Source organism: Nerophis ophidion, linkage group LG18 (genome assembly GCF_033978795.1).
Source record: "Nerophis ophidion isolate RoL-2023_Sa linkage group LG18, RoL_Noph_v1.0, whole genome shotgun sequence".
Lineage (NCBI taxonomy): Eukaryota > Metazoa > Chordata > Actinopteri > Syngnathiformes > Syngnathidae > Nerophis > Nerophis ophidion.
Window position 1 is genome coordinate 25,596,916 of NC_084628.1, and position 13,412 is coordinate 25,610,327.

General features: G+C 36.1%; 1 protein-coding gene across 1 annotated transcript in view; it reads right to left on the reverse strand.

The window, feature by feature from the left end:
• Positions 1-13,412, reverse strand: part of cdon (cell adhesion associated, oncogene regulated) — a 71,161-nt gene that overhangs the window by 15,233 nt on the left and 42,516 nt on the right. The window contains exons 9-13 of the mRNA XM_061877852.1: positions 11,963-12,137; positions 7,797-7,913; positions 7,357-7,560; positions 2,295-2,476; positions 2,108-2,213 (exon numbers count right to left, since the gene is read on the reverse strand). Of these exons, the coding sequence (XP_061733836.1) occupies positions 2,108-2,213; positions 2,295-2,476; positions 7,357-7,560; positions 7,797-7,913; positions 11,963-12,137 (784 nt within the window). The remainder of the gene's footprint in view (positions 1-2,107; positions 2,214-2,294; positions 2,477-7,356; positions 7,561-7,796; positions 7,914-11,962; positions 12,138-13,412) is intronic.

Sequence of the window (13,412 nt, forward strand, 5' to 3'; positions counted from 1 at the left end):
TGTGTGTGTGTGTGTAAAGTGTGCGTTTTTTGATATGAATGTGTAAATGTGTTAAAACATGTGTTTCTTAATGTGTGCTTGTGGGTGTGTGTGTGTGCGTGTAAATGTGTGTTTTGTGTGCGTGTGCGTGAAAATAGGTAAAAAAAAGTGATATTAATGTGTGCATATGTGTGTAAATGTGTGATTTTGTGTGTGTGTGTGTGTGTGTGTCTGTAAATGTGTAAAAAAATGTGTTTCTTGATGTGTGTGTAAATGTGTTTATGTGTGTGTGTGTTTATAAATGTTTTTTATGATCGTGTGTGTGTGTAAATATTAAAAAATGTGTTTCTTGATGTGTGCTAGTGTATGTGTAAATGTGTTTTCTAATGTGTGTGTTTGTAAATGTGTAAACGATTCGTTTTTTGATGTGTGTGTGAGTGTGTATGTGTGTTTTTTGATGTGTGTGTGTGTGCTTACTGCTCAGTAGCATTTGATTTGAAGTACTGTGAGACATTAAGTACGATTCAAAATGATGAAAATGTGTTTATTGTTGTCATTATATTTATTTTGGTATGTGTTGTTTTGATAGGTTTGTGTGTTCATACTTTGTGCAGTTTAGTATTCATGTATTTGTGTTAAAATATGCAAATACTGATAGTTTTTATTGAATATTCATGTATTTGTGTTACAATATACAAATACTAATACTTTTTACCTAATTGATTTCCAGTATTTTAATAGCTTTGCATGTATTTACTTGTCTAAAAGTGTACATTTATAACTAAAGGGGTCCCGATACAACCTTTTCACTTCCGATACAAGACTGATATCAGAGTCTTGATTATTGGCAGACAGCAATATTGATCTGATACGATATCAGTAGGAATCATGCTTGTATCATTGAGTAATGTGGAATGTTAGAAAAGGTTTGATCAAGTGAAATGAGTACAACAGAACAATTGTAGTTATGAAAAACCCTAACATATTTATTATTACCCATCTGCAATGGATTTATGCGGTCTTAAGTTGAATGGTATTTTTTTGTGACGATAATTCATGAGGTTAATCTCATGTCACAGTAAATTGAATGATGCGGACACATTTTTTACTGGATACTTTCTAATACGCCTTGCGAGTGTAAGTAATATGCAATTATAAACATTTGATATTTGTTTATATTTTACACTGCAATATTATTTAATGATTAGTACATATGTCTAGCTTGTGTGCTATTGTGTGCTTGGCTGTTATGTAGCTGCTAGCTCCTAGTAGCAGCACGTTTACCTTTTGTAAATGACTTCAGTAAAAGAGAAGAAATTGAGTGCTTATTGGAGGACATTTAAATGTTAACTGTCTGTCCAGCTTTACACAAGTAAACACGTTGCAGGGCTGCTTGTATCACACATGATATCACACACAAGTAAACACGCTGCAGGACTGCTTGTATCACACATGATATCAAACACAAGTAAACACGCTGCAGGACTGTTGTATAGCACACAATGTCACACAAGTAAATACAGTGCTGGACTGCTTGCATTGCACATGATATCACACACAAGTAAACATGTTACAGGACTGCTTGTATCGCACATGATATCACTTACAAGTAAGCATGCTCCAGGACTGATTATATCGCACATGATAAATCACAGACAAGTAAACACTGCAAGACTGCTTGTATCACACATATCACACAAAAGTAAACACACAGCTGGACTGCTTGTATCGCACATGATATCACAGAAAGTAAAAACGCTGCAGGACACATGTATCACACACAAGTAAATACCCTACTCAAGGACTGCTTATATCTCACATGACAAATTACAGACAAGTATACATGCTGCAGGACTGCGTGTATCGCACATGATATCACACACAAATAAAAAGGCTCTAAGACTGCTTGTATCGCACATGATATCACACACAAGTAAAAATGCTGCAGGACTGCTTGTATCGCACACAAGTCAAAATGCACCAGGACCGCTTGTATCGCACATGATATGACACACTTTACATGGATGACGTAAAGTGTGTCATATTTTTTTGCTGATATCAGGTAAGAAGAGCCCTACTTGTAATACTCAGTAGTTTGACAGTATCGGTCTAAGTAAAGAAGACGCACCTTCAACCAGGTCCCGCTTGTAGTCGCTGTCGTTGTCGCTGTCAGTGGGGCGGTAGTAGATGTAGAAGCCCTGGATGGGGGTGTTGTTGTTACTGGAGGGACTGTACTGTGAGGAAACAAGGTGACTCACGTTAGAGCGCCAACCTCAGGCAAAAGAGAGTTCTGGCTAAGCAGCAGACCAACTCACATTCCAGCGCAGCAGGATCTGCGTGTCGCTGATGGCGTCGGTGGCGGTGATGTGCGGTCCCACCACGGGCCGGTCGGCCGTACGAGGGCTGGCCTGGGGCACCTGGTAGGGTCTGGAGGGGACGCTGTGAGGACTCTCCCCGTACAAGTTGATGGCCGCAACACGGAACCTGTAGGTGGAGCCTGGAACCAACGTCAGCCAGGTCAAGTCAATGATAGGATATCGGCAGCGTAAACGTATCGCACGACGGAACCTTTACAATGTATTACATCACAGGTGTCCAAAGTGAGGATTGGGGGCTATTTGTGACCCGCAGTTCGTTCTAAAAATAATATTACAAAAAAATTATAAAAAGTGGAATAAAAGAGCAAACAGGTGTAATGTGACGAGAAAAAGTTACAATATTGACTTTAATAACACAAATACGCCATTTAAGATGTTTTGTCTTTAAAACTGTCAGTGCTGTAAAATAATAATGAATCTAAATCATTGTTATGAATTATTGACCTGTTTACATCAAATATTCCACTTGAAAAAATATTTCTGCCATATGAATTAACAAAAAAACATAAGAAAACATAGTGATCAAAAACTTAAAATCACTAAAATCATTATATATGTATAAATCTCTTACAATAACTTTGTGAATATATAATAACTCACAAAGTTATTGTAAGATATATATATATATATATATATATATATATATATATATATATACATATATATATATATATATATCTCTCTTACAATAACTTTGTGAATTATTATATATTCACAAAGTTATTGTAAGAGATTTATATATATATCCATCCATCCATTTTCTACCGCTTATTCCCTTTTTTTTTGGGGTCGCAGTGGGCGCTGGCGCCTATCTCAGCTACAATCGGGCGGAAGGCGGGGTACACCCTGGAAAAGTCGCCACCTCATCGCAGGGCCAACACAGATAGACAGACAACATTCACACTCACATTCACACACTAGGGCCAATTTAGTGTTGCCAATCAACCTATCCCCAGGTGCATGTCTTTGGAAGTGGGAGGAAGCCGGAGTACCCGGAGGGAACCCACGCATTCACGGGGAGAACATGCAAACTCCACACAGAAAGTTCCCGAGCCTGGATTTGAACCCAGGACTGCAGGAACTTTGTATTGTGAGGCAGACGCACTAACCCCTCTGCCGCCGTGAAGCCCTTATATATATATATATATATATATATATATATATATATATATATATATATATATATATATATATATATATATATATATATATATATATATATATATATATATATATATATACAGGGTTTCCCACACATTCATTTATTTGTGGCGAAAGAATTACGGCCACCACAAATAGAAAAATAAATTAAAAAAACTAACAAAAAAAAATTAATAAAAAAAATATATATATATATACATATATATATATATATATACACATTTTTTTTTCCGGCTTTTGACTCGCTCGCCCTCTCATAAAAGCAATGGGACTCTGTCTGTGAATGGAGCTTGTAGTTACATATTATATAAATATGTAAATATTATATAAATATGTATATAAATATGTACATAGTGTTGTATTTATATTCCAACTCCGCGTTCTTCTTGATCATCGCCGCCACTTTAGTCATATTTTGGTCAAAAAATAATAATGAATCAAAGTCAATGATGTACCTATTGAAGTCGGTAAATAGGTCTTTCACATCATGTCTTTCAATGTTGGTCTCCGACATGACTTACACACCGCCGCCATTTTCCAAATTGTACAACTCTGACAAAGAAATAGACCTAATACAGAAGTCCACTGCAGTGGACATTTGTGTTTTGCACAACAGAGTTATTTTTTTTGTCTGAAATGTGTCATTCTGACAGAAGAAAGAGACGAAAAACAAAAGTCCACTGAAATGGACATTTGTGTTTAGCACAACGCCACTGTTTCCCTGAAATTTGTAGCTAATCCTTTTTCTAAATTGTACATTTCTAAAAAAATACACAAAAAACAAAAGTCCACTGCAGTGGATGTTGGTTTTTGCATATCATGGCTATTTTTTAAACACATTTCTTATCTCTCACAAAATAATTAGATCAAAAACAAAAGTCCATTGAAATCGACACTTGTGTTTTCCATATCACGGCCATTTAATTTTTTTTTTATATATTTATCTCTGACAAAAAAAATCGACCAAAAACCAAAGTCCACTGCAGTGGACATTTGTGTTTTCATAAAAGGGTTATTTTTCCTCCAAAATGTGTATCTCTCACAAAAGAATTAGACCAAAAACAAAAGTCCATTGTAGTGGACACTTATGTTTTGCATATCACGGCTAGTAAATTTTTATTTTATTTGTATCTCTGACAATAGAAAATTGACGAAAAACTAAAGTCCACTGTAGTGAACATTTGTGTTTTTCATGATGGGGCTATTTTTCCCCCCCAAATTGTATCTCTGACAAAAGAAATCGACCAAAACTATAAACACTTATATTTTTCAGGACATGGCTATTTTTTTTAAACTATATTTGTATCTCTGACAAAAGAAATCGACCAAAAACCGATGTCCACTGGAGTGGACATTTATGTTTTGTACATCATGGCTATTTTTTTTTTAAACTATTTTCGTAGCTCTGACGAAATAAATCGACCAAAAACAAATTTGTGTTCTTCATAACATGGCTATTTTTTAACTAATCGTGTATCTCTGAAATGGACATTTGTGTTTTGCAGAATGGGGCTATTTTCCATGAAATGTGTACCTATTCTTTTTTCCAAATTGCACATCTCTAAAAAAAAATAGACGAAAAACAAAAGTCCACTGTATGGCTATTTTTTTTAAACAAGATTTGTACCTCTCACAAAATAATTAGATCAAAAACAAAAGTCCACTGTCGTGGAAACTTGTGTTTTGCATATCACGGCTATTTAAAAAAAAAAGTATTTTATATCTCTGACAATCGAAATAGACAAAAATTAAATGTCCACTGCAGTGAACATTTAAGTTTTTCACTGAGGGGCTATTTTCCACCCAAAAATTGTATCTCTGACAAAAGAAATCGACCAAAACTAAAAGTCACCCGGAGTGGACACTTATGTTTTTCATAACATGGTTACTTTTTTTAAACTGATTGTGTATCTCTGACAAAAGAAATCGACCAAAAATAATAGTCCACTGCGGTGGACACCTGTGTTTTCCACAAGAGGGCTATTTTTTAACAAAATTTGCATCCCTGACAAATAAATACACTAAAAACAAATGTCCACTGAAAGGGACATTTGTGTTTTGCACAACATGGCTATTTGACCTAAAATAAGTACTTCCTTTCCCGTCCAAATTGTACATCTCTTTAAAAAATAGACAAAAAACAAAAGTCCACTGCAATGGACGATTGTGTTTTGCACAGCACAGCTATTTTTTTTAACAAAATGTGCACCTCAGACATTACAAGAACAAAAGTCCACTGCAGTGGACGTTTGTGTTTTACATATCACAGCTATTTCTTTAACAAAATGTGTATCTCTGATCATAGAAATTGACAAAAAACAAAAGACAACTGGAGTGGACATTTGTGTTTCTCATAAAAGGGCTTTTTTTCCTTCTAATTGTGTATCTCTGACAAAACAAATAGACAAAAGAGGACATGTGTGTTTCGCATAACAGGGTGTTTCTCAAAATGTTTACATGCAACAAAAGTCAACTGCAGAGGACACGAGTTGAGGATATGACACTGTAGCATCACATCCATAAAGTTAAAGTACCAATGATTGTCACACACATACTAGATGTGGCAAAATTATTCTCTGCATTTGACCCATCACCCTTGATCACCCCTGGGTGAGGGGAGCACTCCCGTCCAAAGGCAAAACCCAGTAACTCAATTTTGGTCAAAACTGAGCTGATAATAATTTTGGAGTTCCTAGGTGATATGCTTTACATTAGTGTATGTGATATTGTAATTTGTTCTGTAAGTAAGCTGTTACGCGCATCGCAGGACCTAGCAACTACCACATAACCGCGTAGATACAACAGAAACACCTAGTATCTCAAGGGACCAATCGGAGCTTCTTTGTCAGTCGCCTTATTGTCTTTAATGAGACATTTGCACGAATGGGGGCCGGCGGTCAACCTGATTATGTGATATTATGGCACGAGGGGATATTTGGAAGATTGGCCCAGGACGTTGCAAGCACCTTCATTAAATGTATTGTTCTTGATTCTTCCTCTTGCATACTCTTTTGGGAAGATAACTCTGGAGGTCAAAATAAAAACTGGACGCTGTACACGACTCTTGCCCAATGTGCAAACGCAGAATGGGGCCCACCCGAGATTTTGATAAAATATCTGGAGAAAGGGCACACGTTCATGAGAGCAGATTCAATCCATGGCTCAATCGGCAAGAAAATGAAAGCTCAAGAAAACATCTATACGTTAGATCAGTGGTCCCCAACCACTGAATGTACCGATTGGTACCGGGCCGCAGAAGAATTTTTTATTAAAAAAAATATATATATAATAATTTTTATTTATTTATTAAATCAACATAAAAAACACAATATACACTTACAAATAGTGCACCAACTACAAAAAACTCCCTTTTTCATGACAAAAACGTCCCTTTTTCATGACAAAGAAGAAAAAAAGAAAAAGAAAAAAAAAAGGACACCCCCCCGGTCCGCGGATACAAAAAGGTTGGGGACCACTGCGTTAGATGACTTTGTAGATCTTTGTAAGACAGCATCAAGATAGATTGGTTTTCCTTTGTTTTCTCAAAATTAGCTAGAAGTGAGTTACTAGGTTTTGTCTTTGGACAGTAGAGCTTCGGTCAGCAGCGGTGCCGCGCCCAGGAATCATTTATGGTGATTTAACCCCCAATTCCAACCCTTAATGCTGAGTGCCAAGCAGGGAGGTAATGGGTACCATTTTTATAGTCTTTGGTATAACTCGACCGGGATTTGAACTCACGACCTACCGATCTCAGGGCGGACCCTCTAACCACTAGGCCACTGAGTAGGTTAAACTAAGCCACTGAGTAACGTGCGGAAGAGTCATGATCTTGGCTCACCAGGCTCCAGATTGCGAACCTCCACCGACAACTTGAGTGGCGAGATCTTATCGGCCGCCACGCCCCACTCGGGGCCGCGACCCCGCTTGTACTCCACGCGGAAGGCGGTGACGGGAGAGCCGCCGTTGGCTCGGGGAATCCAGGTGACGTAGACGGAGCTTTCGGTCGCCATAGAGATGGTGGGCCTGTCGGGGGCTTCCGGCACTGGAGGAGAGAGAGAGAGAGAGAGAGAGAGAGAGAGAGAGAGAGAGAGAGAGAGAGACAGAAGGTGAGGTCTTGAAGGAGGCGTGGCCGTGTCACGACTCGGAGGGATGGACGACACGAGAGGGGGAGGAGCAGAGGAAGATGTACTCACTTGGTAGCTGACATTAGACAGGCGGCAGAGTAAGACGGAGAGAAGGTTAGAAGAAGGCGTGTGTATTTGACAGTTCCACACTGACCTCTGTCGTGGATCACCACTCCAAAGTGGGTGTTGACCGTCTTGTCCTCCGGAGCTTTGGGCGGCATCAAGACCACGGGGGGCTTGGAGGGCTTCTTGCTTGTCGAGACGCTCTTTTCTGCGGGAGAGGCGGCTGTCAGCCAGGTGTTCGCAGGTGTGTTAACCCCACACAAACCCCCCCAACATGATTTGCTGATTCTGCCTCTGCGGTCTACTCTCTCACGTTTGATCGTAAAGGAGACTTGAAGAAGGAGAGGAACATCAATCTTCCTGATGAAGTGTAATAAAAGAATAACCACGCTCTTTTGTTGACAATATTTCCCTGAGAGGAGGCGTACAATTTGAGATAAAAACACTGAGCCGTGTCGTCCAATCCCATCGCTGCTTACTGGAACCTTGCAGCTCACCATTATTCTTGGCTGCACCACCTTTGTGGTTGTTCTTATTTCCTTTTGATCCAAAAACCTCAGAACACTTTTCATCACTGTAAGTATACACGCTGGATGCTTATTTACAACGCATTTTATTGACCGTATTTTCCGGACTATAAGGCGCACTTAAAATCCTTCTTTTTCCTCAAAACTCGACAGTGCGCCCTATAACCCGGTGCGCCTAATGTAAGGAATAATTCTGGTTTTGCTTACAGACCTCAAAGCTATTTTATTTGGTACATGGTGTAATAAGTGTGGCCAGTAGATGGCAGTCAAACATAAGAGATATGTGTAGACTGCAATATGATGTCAATATGACTCAAGCAAACAATACAAACATTTTATATGTCCATCCATCCATCCATCTATTTTCTACAGCTTGTCCCTTTTGGGGTGGCTGAGGTCGCTGGAGCCTATCTCAGCTGCACTCGGGCGGAAGGCGGTGTACACCCCAGGCAGGTCGCCACCTCATCACAGGGCACACATTTGATATGTTCCATTAAAAATATAGAACATTAGAAACGGCGCCCAAAATTCTATCAAAATGTTTTAGTAGGACTTAGGTAAACTCTGAAGCCGCACCGCTCTATGGATTGTCGGCGCATTAAACAAAGGTGTATTATTATGGTGTGTGTATAAGGTATGACATTAGCTGGTGTTTTGTTTCGCAATATTAGAACTTTTCTTACCTTCTGGTACCTGCTGATCCGTATTTGGGATCTGCATTAATCCTAAAAAAATTGCACGTGTCCGCCTTTGTAGTCTGTGACAACATCGTAGTCGATAAGTTTCTTTTTTTTAATCTACCTTCTTGTTATGGGACATTCATCTTCCGCTGTTGCCATTTCTAATATAAAGTAGTGTTAAGTTCTTACTTACATCAGTCAGTAAACTCGCCATGAAAGTGTTAAAACATTTTACATTATTCACCCAAGGAACTTTAGTTATTAGAGAGTTCCGGTCAGACGGTTTTTCACAGGACCCCAAAAGGGATAAGCGGTAGAAAATGGAAGGATGGGCATTTCCACTGTTGTTGTTTCGGACTAGAAGATGCTGCTCCGTTATTGATTGAAGAAAAGTCTGAATGTCATTAAAACAGTTAGTTCCATCTTTTGACACTTTTTCCACTCCCGTCCTTGCACGCTACACCGCTACAACAAAGATGACGGGGAGAAGACGCTGTCGAAGGTGAGCCACGTAAATAAGACCGCCCACAAAATGGCACATGCTGATGTGACCATCAGAAAGAGGCTTGAAGATGATCTGTAAAACATAATCCATGCAATATTTTGACCAAAGAACCACCGTTACATGTTATGTAGACCACAAGGAAGTATTTTACATTTAAAAAAAAATATATAATAAATATGACTCCTTTAATGCGTCCTATAATCCGGTGCATCTTATATATGAAAAATGATCAAAAATAGACCATGCAGCAGCAGTGCGCCTTATAATCCGGTGCGCCCTATGGTCCGGAAAATACGGTAACATGACCTCAGTGTTTTTGTTCAAAAAGTACTTTATAAGTTGTATACAGTCTTCAGTATGCAAATTACCATATATTGTTTATTGAAGGACTTTTGCTTTATCATTGTCATACAATTAAAACATTTGTAACATTCCACCCATCCATCCTTTTTCTACCGCTTGTCCCAATCAACAAAATTAAATAATCAGATCTTGAAGAAAAAACTATTTTAGAACACTAGTATGCTAATGACATGTCCTGATGTACGTAATACACAGTGTACTGTGAATTATTCATAACTTTTTACAAAAGTTAGGTCATTTAAAATACTGTAAATACAATGTTCAAAGTTTCCATCTAATAATTAATTTTACAATTTAAGTATTGAATAATCCAAAAATTTAAATATCAAATATTTATTAAAATAGTGATAAATACATTTGAAAAAATATATAAAAAATAATTAATATTATGAATAAAAATAAATGCATTTTCTAATTAAATTTATAAATAACGAAGTATTTAATTACATTTACTTATTTATATCGTATACAATATATTATAAAATTATTTATACTATAGGGTGTCCCAAAAGTCTGGAAATTCTGGACATGTAATATACTGTAAATACATTATATAAAAAAGTTACAATTTTATAATCAATTTTTAATGTATTTTTGGAGTAATTAAATAATTTACATATTTAATACTTTAAAACTACTTATAAATAAATGAATGTGAAAAAATATATAAAAACATTAATTGAATACTATATTAAAATGGATACTTTACAAATAAATACATCTTTTAATTACATTGATATATTATTTTAAGTAAAAGACAAAAACATTTATTCATGTTTATATATTTACATCATATAACATATACTACAAAATTATCTTTTACTCATTTATAATACAGGGTGTCCCTAAAGTCTGCACACATAATACACTGTGCATACATTATACAAAAATGTTTTACATTTTACAATTATTTTTTGAGTAAACCATTTACATACATAATACTTTAAAAATAGTTACAAATAAATACATTTGAAAAAAATAAATAAATGATTATATTAAAATGTACACATTACAAATAAAAACCTGTCTTGATTGCATTAATTAATTATTTTAAGTAAAAAACAAAAATATTTATTCACGTTCATATATTTACATAGTATACACTATACTGTATGATAATGTTTTAGTCATTTATATTACAGGTTGTCCCTAAAGTCTGTAGATATAATATACTGTACATAAATTATACAAAAAAGTTACATTTTACAATGCATTTTTTTTATAAACAATTTACATATTTAATAATTCAAAAATACTTATAAATACATTTAAAATAAAATATATAAAAAATAATTAATAGAATATTATATTAAAATGTTTACATTGCAAACAAGTACATTCTTGATTACATTATTAAATTATTTTAAGTAATAAGACAAACATTTTTATTCACGTTTACTTTGTATACAATGAACTACAGCATTATTTTTTTAACTTATTTATAAAGTCTGCACATACAGTATATACGTATAATATTCAAAAATCTTACGAAAAAGTATAATAATTCATAACTAAATTAGGAGTATGCATGTATATAATAATAATAATAATATACTTATATAATAGAACTAATAAAATACCATTATAAAAACTATGACTATACATACTATTAAATTCGAATATATTAATTAAAACTTAATATATTGATTACATTTATTAATAATTAAAAGGGAAGAAAATATTTATCTGACACATTTATTTATATCATATACAATTTACTCAGTTTTTTTGTGTTTTTGTAAACACAATGAGCTTTTATTATTGTATAATATATACATTTTTTGCCTGTGTCCTTTAAGGACATAACAGCATTTGTAATAACTATAATTCCTAATATTCAAGTTTCAGGTGTGTTATTTTCAATAGAAAAGGTGGTATTTTCCATAGAAAAGGTGACATATGAATGGCTCATGGCTAAATTAGCCAGCAGGCGTCAGCTGTCAGTCGACCGTTTGGCTGCCGAACATGGAAATGATGACCAAGGAAGAAGTCAACAAGTTGGGCTGAATGCGAGCAGTGTTCTTGCACGCAAATAATCATCATGAACCATGAATCTAATGTCCAAATACGTATTTCTTCCCCCCGCGGAATTTTTCCACGAAGCGTGACGACAAAACTTGACATCTAAGGGCAAGGTTTTGCCGGCTAACACTAATCGCTGTGGACATGGGCGCGTACGCACCTTTGCCGGTGCGGAAGGTGAGCATGGCGGGCTGGCCCTCACCCGCCGAGCTGCGCGCCACCATCAGAACTTCGTACAGGCTGGACGCCTCCAACTCGGAAAGGCGCAGGGAGCGCTCGCTGCCCGGCACGCGCACCGTGTACCACTTTTCCATGGCCGTGGCCGTCTCGTCCACCTGAGGCACAGAGCGGAGGAAAGGTCAGAAGCGGGAAATGAAGTTGGACTTCTGCTGCCAACGAGCTTCAAATCCCTTTTACAGTCGGAGCTTGTTAGGCAAAACAGAAAATGGGAAACACAGTTAATTTCAATTTTATTGTAACACAAACAAGCCATGAACACTTGCAATTTTTTTATGAAGTAGACAAAATCTTAGCATGAACGTCACTGAGGACCAACATTTACATCAGAGGTTTCAAACTGAGGGCCTCATGGCAGTTATGGCTGCCCTATAAGGGCCGCTTGTCACAGGAACTAATTCATGAATATACCGGGCATCTGGAAAGTATTTTCGGTGCTTCACTTTTTCCACCTTTTGTTTTGTTAAATAATTATTTTGTTATGTTACAGCTTTATTTTGTTATGTTACAGCCCTATTTTGTTATGTTACGGTCCTATTTTGTTATGTTACAGCCTTATTTTGTTATGTCACAGCCTTATTTTATGTTACAACTTTATTTTATTATGTTGCAGACCTATTTTGTTATGTTAAAGCCTTATTTTGTTATGCTACAGCCTTATTTAGGTATGTTACAGCCCTATTTTGTTATGTTACAGCATGATTTTGTTATGTTACAGCCCTACTTCGGTATGTTACAGCCTTATTTTGTTATGTTACAGCCTTATTTGTTATGTTACAGCCTTAATTTGTGACATTACGTTATAACCTTATTTTGTTATGTTACAGCCTTATTATGTTATGTTACAGACTGATTTTGTTATGTTACAGCCTGATTTTGTTATGTTATAGCCTGATTTTGTTATGGTACAGCCTGATTCCAATATGGGAAGAAAAAAAAATTGTTGTCCTCAAAATTGTACACATGCTATGTTTCGCCCAAATCTGTGTCTCTGATAAAAGCAATAGACCAAAAACAAAAGTCCACTGGAGGGGACATTTTTGTTTTGTACAAAAGGGCTATGTTCATTTTCTCGAAATGTTTACAAAAAAAAGAAAGAAAAAAAGAAAAATAGACCAAAAGCAAATTTCCACTTGTTCAGGATATTATAATTTAGCATTATTTCAGCAACAAACTTTTATCACATCCATAAAAGTGCTGAAGAGTGATCAGTCAGTCTCACCAGGCTGATTTTAGAAGACTAATATACTAATGACATGTAATAATATACATATTATACATTCACAATGTGCTACTATAAATAAGCCATATCTCCTTTCCCAGTCTGGTCATTTAAAATAATGTATACACATTATACAAATAATTTATGATTG